The sequence below is a fragment of the Tripterygium wilfordii genome, chromosome 22 (assembly GCF_013401445.1).
Source record: "Tripterygium wilfordii isolate XIE 37 chromosome 22, ASM1340144v1, whole genome shotgun sequence".
NCBI lineage: Eukaryota > Viridiplantae > Streptophyta > Magnoliopsida > Celastrales > Celastraceae > Tripterygium > Tripterygium wilfordii.
The window spans coordinates 8,938,193-8,949,701 of NC_052253.1; the positions used below are offsets into that span (position 1 = coordinate 8,938,193).

The window sequence follows — 11,509 nt, forward strand, 5'->3', positions numbered from 1 at the left end:
CTCCAAAACCTTATATTTGTCATTGGACTACTTACTTTTCCACGTTAACTCGCACAGGACAAGTTAGGTAGCACAAGGCAGGAACACTATAGACATTTCTTGTGAGAAAACTAATAAAGTAATATGTAGAAAAGAAAACTTTGTTCTCTTTGCTCTCAAAATTTGGGAATAATATTTTAGCAAAACTATATCTAGAAAAGAAACCTTTGCTATCAAAAATTGGGGGATAATATTTTTGCTAAAAGTATAGCAGGAATGACATTATTCAGCAAACAGAAGTTTTTTTTCCCAACCAACACTTTTACACATTTTAAATACTAAAATAACAGTCTTTATTTATCAATATGACATAATGCGCTACTGTAGCCAGTAGCATTTAGTATAACAACATGAAATTCTCTACTGGCATTAGCATATTTAAATTGAAGTTTAAAGTGTGCTACTGTCAGTAGCGCATGTGTCAATCTATAAATGTAATTGATTTTTAAATTTGTTTCCTCTTGGCTAATTTTTTATTTTCCTTAAAATTTTATCATAGGATAAGTGTTAAAATTAGTATTATCTTTATGATAAAATTGGTTATTTTACTAAATAATCCTTGAAATTATCAATATTAAATATCAATAATGCAATTTAACTAGTTTTTTTAAAAAAAAATTTGGCCGAATTTTTATTTTTCTTAACATTTTATCATATGATAAATGTTAAAATTAGTATTATCTTTATGATCAAATTGATTATTTTACTAAATAAATAAATAATTATGTAATTATCAATATTAATATTTAGCCAGGGTTTTGTATTTTGGTTGTTAAAATTAGTATTATCATTATGATAAGATTTTTTATTTTACTAAATAATTATTCTAATTATCAATATTAAATATCAATATTGATATTTAATTAGTGGTTTTTTATTGACTTATTTTTTCATTTTTCCTAAAATTTTATCATTGGATAAATGTTAAAATTAGTAATATTTTTATGATAAGATTTGCTATTTTATTAAACAACACTTATAGTTATCAATCTATGAAATTTGCATAAGATAAATAATATTTTTTTTTTGAAATTTAATCCAAATTAAATAAAAATAAAGGTTCAGATAATTTTTAATTTATTAAAAATAAAGAATTTTAAAAAAAAATAACTAAAAAAAAATAGAAAAGGAATAAGGAATTTAATTGATTTAAATTAAACTAAAATATTTTAATCTTATCTAATTAGTAGTTATTAGCTAATATAAATTTAAGAAATTAAAAGAATTGAATGGAAAAATAAAAAAAAGAAATAAGATTTAATTGATCAAAAAATTTTAATCTTATTTATAGAGTCTTTTTGAAATGTATTTCGCATAATGCACTATTGTGTCATATTGTAAAAAAAATAAAACTATTATTTTGGGATTTAAAATTTTCCAAAGTCTTAGTTTGGGATAAAAAAAAAAAACTCAGCAAACACTTAGGGCAAATGCAATGGTTGATAGGTAATGGGGATAGTAAACTGTATTGGGAATGGTGTTTTGCTGATGTGAATAAGAATGAAAATGTATTGTCTCTTGTCATTGTACAATGGTGTTAAATAGATATTGGTGTGAGTTAGTTAATTTTGGTGATAAATGTTTGAATAACATACAACAATATATATACTCTTCAAAATGATTTTCTATAACATTACATTAACCATAAATAATTATTTTAATTAATAAAATTTTACAGCAAATAAATACAATATTTAAATGAAAACATAAACTTTAATCAAAACAGTATCACATACAAAACAGTATCTCATACAAAACAGTATCACATACAAAACAATATCTCATACAAAACAATATCGCAGGGGAGAGAGTAGGCTTGCAGTTGATGTTTAAGCAGGCCCACACCAGTCCAGCAATTTGAAGCCCCAATAGAAGTCTTTGTTCACAAAATTGGTCCAACAACTTTGATTGCCAAAAACCCCATCATTGTATGGATTCAACCTCTCCATTTCCCATTAAAGATCCATTTAACCCATCCATTCTTGCCCTACAGCCCACCATTGCATTTGCCCTAAGAACCACGTAGTTTATTGGTTTGAACATTGCAGCTGCTGATGTAGAGATGACGTGGAGGAAATGAGGACATTGAAAAGCAAAGAAAGGGGGTGGTGGGAGTAGCTTAAGGTTGGTGGTGGGGCTTTTGTTGGAGGGGGTAGGTGCACCACAGTCCACTGTGCGTGGGATGGTGTCCATGTCCTTTTCCATGGTAGTAGGTAAGCGTTTGAACTGGTCTTTCAACCCATTTCTTTATCTGTCTAACTTCTAATGGGCCGGGGTTGGTTCTGATACCTACTTCGATATAATAAAATAAAAGAAAAAAAAAAGCAATAATAATTACTCTTCTTTCATTGCTTATCTGCGATAGTTATTCTACGTCTAACATTATAACGATTGATTTCTATAGGATGCGGATCAAGATAATGATTGGAAGATATGACTAAGGAAAGAGCGTAAGGTGAAATAGGAAAATTTTCTAGGTTAGATGGCATGTGGGGAGTTTATAAATATTATAATAATATATCAACCTCAACCTCAATTGTATTTTTGTATTTCTCGCATAAACGGCGTTAAATTTGACGCCATGTTTTGCCGCTTAAAGGTTGACCATTTCCCAACCTTATTATTATATTTTTTAATAATAATATTTCTCTTTTCTTTTTTTAAAAAAATCGGATAAGTAGTACACCATGATCCATGAGTGATGATGACTAAAGTTTTGGTAAGAATTTTGGACCAAGTACATGATAACCCCATTCTTTTTTTAATTAAAAATGATACCATACAAATTTTTTCTTTGAACATATGATATGAACCTAAACTTTAAGAATATAAATTTTTCATTTGATGACAGGGTAAGTTCGGTCAAAACCAAATGCGTGGCTAAAAAAATATTGTTTCTAGTAAGAATTGAACTGAGAATCTTTCGAGTTCATAAGATTTGACCCCAAAGAGATTCAATATTAATATCAGCCAAATGGTTATGATAACCTTCCTATGATGACTTTTCATATGTACCTTTATCGTTCTAAAATTACGAGTGATCAATCTCCATTTATTCTTGTATAGCATATTTTGAGCCCTGGACTTTTAGATTGCATGGCTTAAAAGTTGTTCAATCTCTAAAAATGCGTGTGATAAGTTTTAATAGTATTTTATCAATTAAAGAATCTATATAATTTTTTTTTGTCTGGCAATTTATTTTATTTATATTAATAAGGCAAAAGATACAATAGTGTAACAATAGCAACCCATACAATAAAATACCCCAAATAAACAAATACATAGATAAGTCTACCCCAGAAAGTGAAAAAAACATAGTAACCAGAGGGAATGCAACTCAGAGTTACGGCCCTTTTGACTCACTGAGTCACCTGAAAACAGGTTTGATCGCATCGATCGAAAGAAATTCAAACGAATGGTAGCGAAATAGATACAAAGCAAATATATCATGGAATAAGACTTAAAAAATAATCTCTTTGTATTGTAGGGAGAGATGAAACAACAAGGTTGCAGCTATAGATCCATAGATAGAACAAACTTAAGATAACATGAAAATCAATTGATCTGCAACAATCTTCCAAACAGATCTACAAGTAGAACTAGATCTAGAGGTAGATCGAAGTATAGATCTATCATCTTCATGCCCACAATCACTTATCTTCAAGCCGAAATTGCCAATCGGGTAAAGGAACTAGTCCACTACAAGCAATCGCCTAGAAATAGCTAGACAAAGAAAGAAAACTAAAATATATATTGAAATGATGAAAGAGGAGGAGGAGGTGGTGCTAAGGTGAAGACACACATCCTCCTCCTCAAACTATGAAGAGGACTATGGTGTTACCGAGAGAAATGGGTTCTTTAGAGAGAGAAACTTTTTTATTATGTTATTGTTTGAAATAGTAACATGAACATGTCTGAATGATTTTGTAGAACTTGGCAGATTATTTCAGAACCAATACTCATAACTCTAAATTACGAAAAAATATATCTATAGAGAGAGAGACAAGAAGAAAGATAAAATGAAGAAAGAAAGTGATGAAGAAGAAAGGAAGAAAAGAAAGAAGTTTTGGGTAGAAAAGTAAATGATCATTCCATAGGTACTTTTATGTCCATGTACTTTTTTATTGAACCTACATATCCAAAAGTACACTAATGGGTACTGACTTGACATTGTCCCATACTAATATTATTTTTTGAAAGTGTATCATGATCCTTAATTCCATTGAAATAGTATACATCAACAATACATAATTGGGTAAGTGATATAAAGCCTATCACATCCAAACCAACCAATTCTCCAAAGAAAAGACCACATCCAAAAAACACTGCACCCTTACATGAATATTATTGCACATCCAGAAAAAAAAAACATATAACCAAAACAAAGACTATGAAACATCCAAAGCCAACCACACTTGGAGGAAAGAAGGAAGAGAACCACGCCATTGTTCTGAAATGTCACATAAAACATGCCTCACAAGAGAGTGTGCACATTGATTCAAAGAACGACTCATATGACTAACGTACTACCCTTCCACAGAAAGTAGTAAAGAGATGGCCTCCTCAATCACATTGCGCCAGCTCTATTAAAAACCTTCCCCTTCTTGAACTGCCCAAACTATAATCACAGAGTCTCCTTTAAACTCAACATAATGGTATCCCAAAGAAACCACAAACTTGACTGTCTCCAAAAAAGTTACAGTATCTGCATCCGTCGGATATAAATCAATGGAACGACAATTTGTTGTTGCACCAAGAAAAACTCCATGCTTATCTCAGACCACAACACCTAAACCAGCAATTGAAAGTGAATAACAGATGGACGCATCCCAATTCACCTTAACATACCCAGAACGTGGAGGTATCCACCTAGAAGGAGAGGAAACATTCATAGGCAACAACTAAGGATTATGAACTGCATTCAGGAGAGTGGTTTCAGTATAGGAATGCCTCAGCCGACCCCATAGCCAATGTAGCAACCTGAATAGGATGAGAAAATTCACCATTATAAACCAACATATTACACTAGCGCTAGATAGCTCTTAGCATACAAGCAAGCACACATAAATCCTTAGCAAATAAAACTTAGTCATGGTCTCCCAAAAAGAAGAAAAATTATGAAATATAGCATTCAGCTTCTGTAAGACTCTAGGCCCATAACAAAACACATCACCAGTCGCCGAACATTCCTATAAGACATGCAAAACTATTTCTTGCAATAGACCAAACACATATCATCCTTCAAAATGCCACTTCTCTTCAAATTATACTTATTAGGAAGACCATCATGAAGAGAACGCCATAGGAAAATCTTTATAGCCTCATGAATCTTCAGATCCCACAAATGGGCCCACACAGAAGAACTAGGTCATCCAGAAGAAAAAGATGGGTTATGGCGAGAGAGTATTTCCATTGATCTGTGATATTCGCTACAAACAATGTAGTGAACATCATGAGTTCCATTCCAATATATTCTGTCAAGTAAAGGCTCAAGAGGAATCTGTTGTCTCAGGATCTCTGTTGCAACAAGAGGAGGAAATAAGGAATGCATCAATGAGGAATTTCACCAAGACGATAGAGGATCAACCAATTCAATGACTTGTCTCCACGCATACAAACCAAAATCATGTGCCTCTGAACAGTAAAAAATGGGGGACTGTAGCCACTTATCTTCCTATATACGAACCGTAAGACCATTTCCTAATCTCCACCGTAGTCCATCAACCAGTAGTCCCTTAACTGAGTTCAAACTCTACCAAACAAATGAAGTTCAAACACCCGGAGGAGCATGCATATGGTCAATGTGTGTCAATAGTATTTAGCCTTCATTACCCGATTCACAATGACATTGGCTCAACAATTAAACGCCAAACCTGTTTGGCCAATAATGCTTCATTAAAAGAAGCAAAATTTATGAAACCCAAGATCACCTTGCGCTTTGGGCTAGCACATTAAATCCCAAGAAATCCAAGCTGTTATCCTTGAGCACACAGTTGAAGCCCACCAAAAATCCCAGATAATTGTATCTATCTCATTGCATAAGGAAACAGGACATTTGAAAACTTACATACTGTAAGATGGAATGGCCTCTAGTACTGATTTTATTAGCACCAATTTACCCGCTTGAGATAAATATTGGTTGTGCCAATTCGATGCCCTTGCTCGAACTCTATCAACAACATAACGAAGCGCTGTGGTCCGAGATCTCCCTATAAGAGAAGGCAGCCCCAAATATCTCTCAAAGTTTAGGATCCCATATTCTCCTATAATTTTCAACAAATCAAGCTTGAGTTGGGCACATTAATCATCTGGCGCGAAACTTGTTCAAAGATATCGAGGATATTTTTAACAGCATACCATTCAGTCACATCCGCCTTGCAAAAGACCATTCAATCATCTATAAAAAATAAATGAGAGTGGGTAACATGTCCATGACCAAAGGAGAACCCCGTAAAACAATTATGATGCTCAGTCATAGTGTAATTATTGCTCAAGGCACATAGTACAAAAAGGAGAGGGGATAGAGGATCCCTTTCGGGAATAATGAAATCCCCGTGAACCCCATTAAGCACAATGGAATATGTGACCAAAAAAACATAGCACATAATATATTAATGAGGGACTCATTGGGCTATAACATTTAAGTATGTCTTTAATGGACTACAAAGATGGTTTTGAGAGATTTATCAAGCATTAATCCCAATATTTATAGGGAGCCGTTATTTGCACACAAACTTGAATTCACTGCACACACTCACTTAATACACTAATTTTTTGTTTTTAAGACACATTGAACTTACCAAACTAACCTTACACATTAATTAAATAATATTTAATATCCTAAATACCTTCTTCCCCACCCTATAAAAATACACAGTAAATTAGGGTGAAAAAACAAACATTGAATTGTAATGAAAATATATACTTTTTTGTTGCTAAATTACCAGTACTTCTTTTTCAGTATACCAGTCAAAAAGGAGAAGAAGCAACCATGAAACCATGAAAACCACCTCTCCTTCTCTGCCTCTCTCTATATTTCTCTTAAAAGTATGCCCAATTTTGCTTATATTATATAGCAAGAGAGGGAAAATGAAGCAATATGGAGAAAGAGAATGATTTTTTTATTTAAAATCTCAATCTATTTGAAGAGTAAATAAGGAAGCTTATGCAGATACCAAAACCTTTTAAGAAGAAAAAATAGATAAAGCTGGGAGCGATAGAGTAGTAGTTAAATTGGAAGGTGATTTAATTGATCTTTAAGTAAGTTTTAAGTTAAGAAGACTTCTTGTTTCTTAAAACACTTAATTAAAAATTTTTAATTAAAAGATTTAGGGTTATAATTTAATTTAATTGTATTGAGAAAAAATTGTGTGCAAAAAGTAAAATGGTTTTTAAGTAATTTCATATTAACATAATTTTGTTAGCTTAAATCATTTATAAAAATTTTTGTGCAACCAGTCTGAATTTATGTGTAAATATCGACTCCCATATTTATATCTGTTAATTGATTTAATGACCCAAGTTGACAGTTTTTAAAATAAATGGAGGCCGAAAATCCCGTGCGTGGACAACCACCCCCTGAGTCCCGACCTCATATCATCCGGGCCCAGGTGAGGGGTTATGATTATGAAATGGATTTGTTTTGACGTGTCCAAAATAAGACGGTTGATAATTAACATTAAAACATTTCTTCTTCTGAATTTTTTTTTCTTAAAACATTAATTCTTGACACATCGTCAGCTACCCGCCCGCTTTACCTACCCCCTTGAAACATCTCCTTTTCTCCTACCCCAACCCAGCCGTCAGTTTATAACGCCGTGAGAGTTGAGACTACGTCTACACTCATATCTCCCTTTAGGCATGGCCACACGTCCCACCTAACTTCACCGCCAACCCAACCTAGCTCCTTCCTCTATTCTTATAAATTCAACCCAAACCCACACCCACCACAGCATTATAAACACTCATTCGATTACAGTATTCCGGTGACTGACTTTGTAATCTCACAAAAATGGATCTCCTCCTCGTAGAAAAGTCCCTTTTGGCTCTATTCGTAGCCATCATTGCCGCCATCACCGTCTCCAAACTCCGCGGAAAACGTCTCAGGCTCCCTCCGGGGCCCTTACCCGTACCCATATTCGGGAACTGGCTCCAAGTGGGCGATGACTTGAACCACCGCAATCTCACCGACCTAGCCAAGAAATTCGGCAACATATTACTTCTCCGCATGGGGCAACGCAATCTGGTGGTGGTTTCCTCACCGGAGCCGGCGAAAGAAGTTCTCCACACTCAGGGAGTGGAGTTCGGATCCAGGACCCGAAACGTGGTGTTCGACATATTCACGGGCAAAGGACAGGACATGGTGTTCACAGTGTACGGTGAGCACTGGAGGAAGATGCGGAGAATCATGACGGTCCCATTCTTCACGAATAAAGTAGTCCAGCAGTATCGGTACGGATGGGAGGACGAGGCGGCACGTGTGGTTGAGGACGTGAGGAAGATTCCAGAGGCGGCGAGCACGGGAATCGTGTTGAGAAAGAGGTTACAGCTGATGATGTACAATAACATGTACAGGATCATGTTCGATACTCGGTTCGAGAGCGAGGAAGATCCTCTGTTTTTGAAGCTAAAGGCCCTCAACGGAGAGAGGAGTCGGTTGGCACAGAGCTTCGATTACAACTATGGCGATTTCATCCCCATCTTGAGACCCTTCTTGAGAGGATACCTCAAGATCTGCAAGGAAGTTAAGGAAAGGAGGTTGCAGCTCTTCAAAGACTATTTTGTTGAAGAGAGGAAGTAAGTCTCTGTTTATGCGGAATTCGGAATGTTCGATTTAACTACTGTTTACTTTTTGGGGCACAACACACCTCTATTTCTTTTGGGTGTTTGCTGAATCTGATGTTTATTATTATTATTATTATGTTGTTGCTTCAGATGTCTGGTCCTAATTGTCTTTTCTTGAAAGGATTGATTTAAATATAATTAAAATAATACTGGAGTTGATTATGAGGTTTAATTTAAATTTGATTGCAGGAAACTGGCAAGCACCAAGAGCATGAGCAACGAAGGGTTGAAATGCGCCATAGATCACATACTAGACGCACAGCGGAAGGGGGAGATAAATGAGGATAACGTTCTTTACATTGTTGAGAACATCAATGTTGCAGGTAACTTAATTCATTACTTTGCAATTGTCTTTTCCTTTTTTTTTTTAATTTTTTTATTTAGTTTTGTTCTAAATCAATACGGTCAGTCTACTTGTCTATCTTTTGTGGGATGGAGGATGAGGTTCCAATCATGTCGGTAGACAATTGCATAGTTATTTAATTTTATAATCAAAGTGACCATTTCAAGCTTTTGTTACGATTGGTAACTTAATTAATCACTTATGTCATCTTTGCCCAACCTCACCTAACACCTCCTCTCAATTTGTAAAATAATTCTTATAGATATTTTATCCCGGCCGTGTGGTTCAAGATAAATTGACGTTGTCCTCATTCCTCACCTAACACAGGTTTTGGTTAATTTCAACTCAAGAGTGCAAATATTTCATGTTTGGTATTGACATAATAATACTATGAATATCAGCGTGCACTCCATCATCTCAATTAACTATACTATATTTTACAAATACTATTCTTAATTTTTCTCCACCTAATCTACCTACTAAAAATAATTTTTGCAACGCCCTTACTCTTAGACTCTGGATAAAGGTCACCAAATTCATTTCTATCTAGGATTTATATTATTCATTACTATTTCAAGTCATGTAAAGCTTTTTAGGTAGTCAATTTTGCCTCCTACTCACCTATATAATTTCTTTTGATTAATTGATCTTGAATTATGCAAAACTAATGTGCATATGAAACTACAGCTATTGAGACAACACTCTGGTCAATTGAATGGGGAATTGCGGAGCTAGTTAACCATCCTGAAATCCAGAAGAAGCTGCGGGATGAGCTGGACGCAAAACTTGGGCCTGGCGTCCAGGTAACTGAGCCTGACACCCAGAAACTCCCCTACCTTCAGGCAGTGATCAAGGAGACTCTGAGGCTGCGAATGGCAATTCCCTTGCTTGTCCCACACATGAACCTCAACGAAGCCAAGTTGGGCGGGTATGACATTCCAGCGGAGAGCAAAATCCTGGTGAATGCTTGGTGGCTAGCCAACAATCCTGAGAATTGGAAGAATCCGGAAGAGTTCAGGCCAGAGAGGTTCCTAGAAGAGGAGTCAAAGGTGGAGGCCAATGGCAATGACTTCAAATACCTCCCGTTCGGCGTTGGAAGGAGGAGCTGCCCCGGAATTATTCTTGCATTGCCAATTCTAGGAATCACAATTGGGCGTTTGGTGCAGAATTTCGAGCTTTTGCCTCCTCCAGGGCAGTCCAAGATCGACACCACCGAGAAAGGAGGCCAGTTCAGTTTGCATATATTGAAGCACTCCACAATTGTTGCAAAGCCAAGGGCATTTTAGCTTCCTTAAATTTCGGGTGTAATTTTTCTATTGTGAATGTTTATGTTGTTGTTGAACAAGTCAAAAAGATTTTGGTTGATTTAAGGTGGATAGAAATGGATTCCCATTTATATCCATGAAATTGAACTTAATTATGCTCAAGTAATATAAATAAGTTTGTCGCATCAATATTGGTTCATTTCGAGACTTTCGCGTACTACAAGGTGATCGAAACATCTTAAATGAATCCTTTAAAAGAGAGATGAAAATTTGGATAAACAAAGTCATGAAAACTACACCTAACCACCTACTCTTTTGTTGAAAGTAAAAGGACAAAACATCCCACAAAGGCAGAGAAACAGAGGAGTAACAATCTATTTATTAAAAAACGGCATTTTGTGACTCAGTGGCGGATGTACATGTTGCAATAGGGTGATGAAAACCTTGATCTTAATAGAATTAAGAACATGGTTAGTATAGGAGCAATTTTCTACCATCGTTGAAGAGTCAACTTTGATTACGTGGAGGCTCGTCTGCACCTTTGAATCCTTCAAACGTCACAACAAATGCAACCATGAAAGCTCTCAGACCGGACTAGGGGTGCCGATCGTAGAGGCTCTGACAATCAAGTCAGTGGTGATCGGAGGTGGAAGACCGACGATGGCTGGAGTGTTTATGGCTAAATATTAAGTGAGGGGTCAGAGAGTTTCGATGTCTGGTTCTTAATGTTCGGATCCCTTTCTCCAAGGTAGAGGAAGGATATTTATATGAAAGTAAGGACAGGCCTCGGGAGTTGTGTCACTAACTTGTGTCCTTTTTGACAAATCCCAAGGTATATACATACAAAAGTCAAGTATATCAGACGTGCTAGGGTTGGTAGGCGAAAAGCAGGATGAGATGTCCAGACGTATGATAAGATGGGAGTTTGACACTTGTTGGGCATAGAATGGAGAGTAGTAGTGGGCTACTGTAAGTGAATTGATATTATGTGATAAGAGATCATACCTGGGGATACGTA

The 11,509-nt window shown here is 35.5% G+C and overlaps 1 protein-coding gene across 1 annotated transcript; it reads left to right on the plus strand.

The window, feature by feature from the left end:
* Window positions 1–7,952: 7,952 nt before the first annotated feature.
* On the plus strand, window positions 7,953–10,680 carry LOC119991267 (trans-cinnamate 4-monooxygenase). Its single transcript, XM_038837577.1, has 3 exons — window positions 7,953–8,835; window positions 9,073–9,206; window positions 9,914–10,680. The coding sequence occupies exons 1-3, from the start codon at window positions 8,051–8,053 to the stop codon at window positions 10,510–10,512; spliced, it is 1,518 nt and encodes a 505-aa protein (XP_038693505.1). The 5' UTR covers window positions 7,953–8,050; the 3' UTR covers window positions 10,513–10,680.
* Window positions 10,681–11,509: the final 829 nt, after the last annotated feature.